Genomic DNA, 5,296 nt, shown 5'->3' with positions numbered 1-5,296 from the left:
TTTTTTTTTTTTTTTTTTTTTTTTTTTTTGTTCCGTCCTCAGCAGATCCCGTGGCGGTTCGGCAGGCTCCACATCGGAACCACGTCCACAAACAGTCGGAGAAGACGACGCGGGTGCGGACGGTGCTGAACGAGAAGCAGCTGCACACGCTGAGGACTTGCTACAACGCCAACCCGAGGCCGGACGCGCTGATGAAGGAGCAGCTGGTGGAGATGACCGGCCTCAGCCCCAGAGTGATCCGGGTCTGGTTCCAGAACAAGCGGTGCAAGGACAAGAAGAAGTCGATCCTCATGAAGCAGCTCCAGCAGCAGCAACACAGTGATAAGACTGTAAGCATCTTCGTAAGTTTGGCCGCTCGATTCCTCTTTAAAGCACTTTTTTTTTTTTTGGCTTTTAGCTCACACTTAAGTTATTTGTTTTGTGAATTTTTGTGTCTTATTGTGCCTTTTATTTGGTGGGACTTCTTATATATATATATATATATATATATATATAGCTGCTGCTTTACTTTGAAAAATAAATTTTTGACACATACATAGGCTGGGATGACAACATTTTGTCATAAATTAATGATCACAAAAGAAATGTGAAGTTAAAAACATATCTGCTTTTTTTCCTCAATTTTGTTTATTTATTTATTTTTAGACAGGGCCGGTCCAGGTTTTTACGGGGCCCTTAGCAGAATAAAGGGACCCGCTTAATGCTATTGTGGCAACAACTTATTTGCATTGCTCATGTTTGATTGTTTTTACTAAGCTGAACTAAATACCACTTGCACATTTAACTAGTGAGTCCATAAGTTTATGAAGTCAACTGTATGTCAAAATGGTTTTGCTTGAAAAATACTACATGCAATTTAAGTTTTGAACATTATTTATTTATACTTTGTTTATATATACACACACATACATACATTACATTTGTCATGTATTGAACAATATGCATCCTCTCAATCCTTCTGATCTAGACAGCAATGCACTTTTTTTTGTTATTTCTGCCACACTGCTCATTGAACCTAATCACAGCTCCGTTTCTCTAGTTTACTAATCTGGTCTGGCAAATTTGTTTAGTGAAGAAGCTTTAGTGCATGCCCAAGCTTAATTCAAAATTTACAAGCTCCAGCATTACGGTCCCTGTGACCCTATAGCTCAGACACAGACTGCACATTTTTAGCCCTTTGGCGGTTCCTCCAGAACATACATACATATCAGCATGGCTGTTGTGGGAGAATCAAGAAAAACAAAACAAAACAAAACAAAACAAAAAAACCGATGAAATTTAATTCAAGATTTCTCCTCAGAACTTGCAAGGCCTCACAGGAACGCCCCTCGTTGCTGGAAGTCCTATCCGGCATGAAAGCACTGTGCAGGGGAACCCGGTGGAGGTTCAGACCTACCAGCCTCCGTGGAAAGCGCTGAGTGAATTCGCTCTGCAGAGTGACCTGGACCAGCCAGCTTTTCAGCAACTGGTGCGTGACACAGCAGTCTATTTATCACTTTAAGAGCACAAATCTGAACGTATTTCCACAAGGTGAAACATGGTGGTGCTAGTGTCATGCTGTGGGGAATGTAATCTGTTCTGTAGCTTAGAGTCTATACATGCAGAAATAATAATTAATAGCAAATAATAATAATAACGCAGTCTTCGACATACAGTCCTCTAAATCTGACACTGTTTCCTCCTCTTCAGGTGTCTTTCTCTGAATCGGGCTCTCTTGGAAACTCTTCGGGCAGCGACGTCACATCGTTGTCCTCTCAGCTACCGGACACCCCGAACAGTATGGTACCCAGTCCGGTGGAGACGTGAGACCCAACGGTGGTCTGTGACCATACTACTGCCACCACCTCCTCCTCCTGCAAGGACAATTTGCAGCATGATCCTGCCCCCCCCCCCTCTCACTCTCCAGCTTCCCCACCTCCACACCCACTTCCATCCCTGCATGTGACCAGCTCATCACATCACCTGTCGTCGAGAGGAGACTCTTTTCTTTTATCTTGTTTTTTCTATACCGTGGAGGAGGTGGAACAAAGAGCACCGATTGACTCATTTTGTTTTTATGAGACCTCATTGACAAAAGAAAAAAAGAAAACTAAGAACAGTTGATGCATGACTCTTCATATGGAGAACAAAGATGTACAGAAGACTTCTCGATGGATATATACAACAAACCTTCCCTCAGAATAACGAAACAAAACAAACAAAAAAAAAATTCACAAGCTACTGGATCATTTCCATGTTACAGCAGAGAGACTTTCTGCATTTTCAGTGTGATCATATTATGTCTTGTTTCTTCAACATGAGAATTTTTTGATACCTTACTTGTCGAGTCCACTTGACTCTTTGTCTTAAGGTCAGAGCATGATATTCTGCAAAAGTATTCGTGGTGTAAAATACTTTATCTTGAAGGGCCGGCTGTTTGAGCTCAAAGAACAAAAAAAGTAAATTATTGTTATATTATTTATTGTTAGGAAAGCGATTCGTTAAAGGGAGTATTAACTGATAAGAAGAATAAAAAAAAGATGAATACAAGAGATGTCTTCATGATCTTTGTGCAGGCGACGATTCCTAACAAGCTGTGACTGAATAAAATAACCCTTTTTTTTTTTAAATCAGACTACATAGCTTTTAAAAATTAAAGGTGTAAGCCGTCTAGAGTCCGAAGTAGGAATTTCTTTCGCGTTAACCATGTGGTTTGTCCCGTTCCACCTTATGAACTGGGCCGCTGCCTGAAGGCGATCTACTTCTTGTTATCTCCCCTCTCCATCTCTTAGGTTGTGTGGCAGGAATTAGACAGTGGTCATTTACTATCTCGGGGGCAAGAAAAGCAAAAAAAAAAGAAAAAAAAAGAAAAAAAAGTCTGCTGTAAATCAGCTTTGCTCAGTCTGGTTCTTCTGGTTGAGTCACAAGCCGGTCTAGACAGCGCGCAGGGATCGGCGACCTCTTATCTGGTCCTGGCATCACCTGCAAGCGATACACTGACTAAAGCCACAACAAAACCAAACACCCCCACCACATCACCGCCACCTTGAACACACAGACCCCCGATCAGAGAAGCTCCCTTCGTAAAAATGGGCGCAGAGAGCGTCGCTTGTCCTTTGCGTTTATTTTTGCTTCCATGAAACTGCGTTTTTACGCACGGGTCAGACGGGGTGAGATCGCTGGCTAAATGGACTGACCTCCTTCGACAGAAGACCACCAAGAATTCAAACGCAGTTTACGGATTAAATCTTTATAACACAAAACCGTATAGGCGTTCTTTGCCGTTGTTCTGAAACGACCAAAGTGCGAGGTTGCATTTATAATTCTGGGCAGAAAAAGAGGAATAATACAAAGACAACAGATTCAGCTGCATTATACAACTTTTCCCATCTCTGACTCCCGAAGAAGGAAGAAAGAAAGAAAAAAAGCGCACCAAATATTTCAGAAAAGCCTCCCCCCTCCCCTCCACTGTTGTTGTTTACAGGGTCTAAATTGTATGCTTGAATGACAAAAGGCAGATTATAGATTTGTAACTGAGCTATTTCAAATACAAGCAAACAATGCGTGCAGATTAAGATAAGGGAGATAAGCGGGGGGAACAACAATAGGCTCTGAGAAAATGAATGCGAGGCCAATAGTAACAATTCTCTGCAGAAAAATCATTACAGGAGGCCAAATATGATTCCAGGGCGGCTCCTTTTCAGCGTGCGCCGACTGGAACACGGTTATTAAAATGAGCATTTCATCTTTTTAAAAATTGCAAAATTAGTGTTAAATTTATTTTTTTACGTGAATTTTCAAAACTTCCCCACATGAAAAAAAAATTGAGAGCAGTGAGAAAACAACAATAAAGTATTTCGGAAATAAATAATTTAGGTTGCACAAAGGCATGGAAAATAATTCTTGTTTAAGAATGGTGGAATAATCTGAAAAACACGCACGTAGTAAAATAAATTATTTATGGTTTCCCCCCCTTTCATTTGTCGTTGTCCGCCTTGCTCCTTCATCGCACTTTCGCTCAGATCAGGGTTCGGATCATATCAGAGGTATGACCCGTTATCAAGCCTTTAAATGGGCGTTTCCCCCAGTGCGATAAATAAGCTTCTCAAAGCGCGTGCACGCTAATACGTTTCTTCTGGATCGCGCCTCCAGGTTGACGATCCTTCACTGATCTTTCTTAAAGGGAAAGTATTTGGCGTCGCCGCACAGATGGAAATGGCAAATGTTAAATTAATCTGACCCGAAACAAAACAATTGCCCCACTCCTTCCCTCTCTGGTTAGTCTGGAGGTGTGTTCGTGCTCGGTGCAGGTGTCGTGTTAGCATGGCGAGGACCGACAATGATTTAGAGCACGAGTACATTTAGAGGTGTGATGCAATTCTCTGATTCTAATTGGCGGAAGGTGTAATTAGATCAACGACCGCCTCCAGCAGGAGCAGACTGACGCACAACCTTAACAGCGAAACTATTGATATCGTGTTTTACTTAAATTGTTTCATTGTTTCCTCACCTTCTTTCAGCAAATATATATATTTTTTGCAGTTTATAATGAACGAATACATGTTAAGACATCGCCAGCTGGTTGGCTTAAATTGATGCAATCCAAAATAACGCACAGTTATTTCATGTGCTTTCACTTAACTCGTTTTTTCTTTTTAGTTTACTTTTAGGTGAAGCTAATGTGTTTAAATAATATAAATTATTTTTTGACCCCACACCCAATTTAAAATGCCACGTCAGTAATCTTTTCTGCTTATAAAAACAGGTACTGATCACACGTCAAGACCAGTTTGTGTGTTTAATAGATCTATTGATGACATTTCTGCAGCAGTGTGGAGGTGATAAAACACAAGATTAGGATATTTCCTTCTTCATTATTATTATTATTATTGCTTATGAATAATAATAATAATAATAATAATGATAATAATAATAATAATAATAATAAGCAACGCAATTTAGAAATACATTTTTGATTTATGGGAAAACTGAAAAAAATGTCTGAAAACATCAGTTTATGAATACACATTTTATTTTATGCAATTCTGCTATGTACTAATTAAAACTTGTTAATAAAAATATAATAATAATAATAATAATAATAATAATAATAATAATAATAATAAAATGTCATATTACATATAAAAAGAACAAAGCAAACCAGAAAACCCAGACTGTGCGACTGTCTCCACATCCATTCCTGCCGTGACCTTGCCTCTCCACATTGGAGGCCACCGGCCGAGGAACAACTGGGACAAAGTTGCAGTCCAAACCTCTCAGGGGAAAAGTTCTGACAGCTTGACTTAATGCAGAAACT

At 40.0% G+C, this 5,296-nt stretch overlaps 1 protein-coding gene across 4 annotated transcripts in view; it reads left to right on the top strand.

Moving 5' to 3' along the window:
- LOC106945593 (insulin gene enhancer protein ISL-3) overlaps positions 1 to 2,209 on the top strand; it is a 7,663-nt gene extending 5,454 nt beyond the window's left edge. The window contains exons 4-6 of one of the 4 annotated variants that reach the window (XM_015029378.1): positions 46 to 329; positions 1,301 to 1,468; positions 1,690 to 2,209. In XM_015029378.1, coding sequence (XP_014884864.1) covers positions 46 to 329; positions 1,301 to 1,468; positions 1,690 to 1,806 — 569 coding nt within the window. In that variant the 3' untranslated portion in view covers positions 1,807 to 2,209. Of the gene's footprint in view, positions 1 to 42; positions 342 to 1,300; positions 1,469 to 1,689 lie in introns of all 4 variants that reach the window. The other 3 variants (XM_015029377.1, XM_015029374.1, XM_015029375.1) reach the window with 3 other exon arrangements.
- The last annotated feature ends 3,087 nt before the right edge of the window (positions 2,210 to 5,296 follow it).

This window comes from Poecilia latipinna, unplaced genomic scaffold, assembly GCF_001443285.1.
Source record: "Poecilia latipinna isolate Pla-1442-1.1 unplaced genomic scaffold, P_latipinna-1.0 Scaffold152, whole genome shotgun sequence".
Lineage (NCBI taxonomy): Eukaryota > Metazoa > Chordata > Actinopteri > Cyprinodontiformes > Poeciliidae > Poecilia > Poecilia latipinna.
Note: the sequence above shows the minus strand (reverse complement) of the source record. Positions and strands in the feature narration are given on the sequence as shown.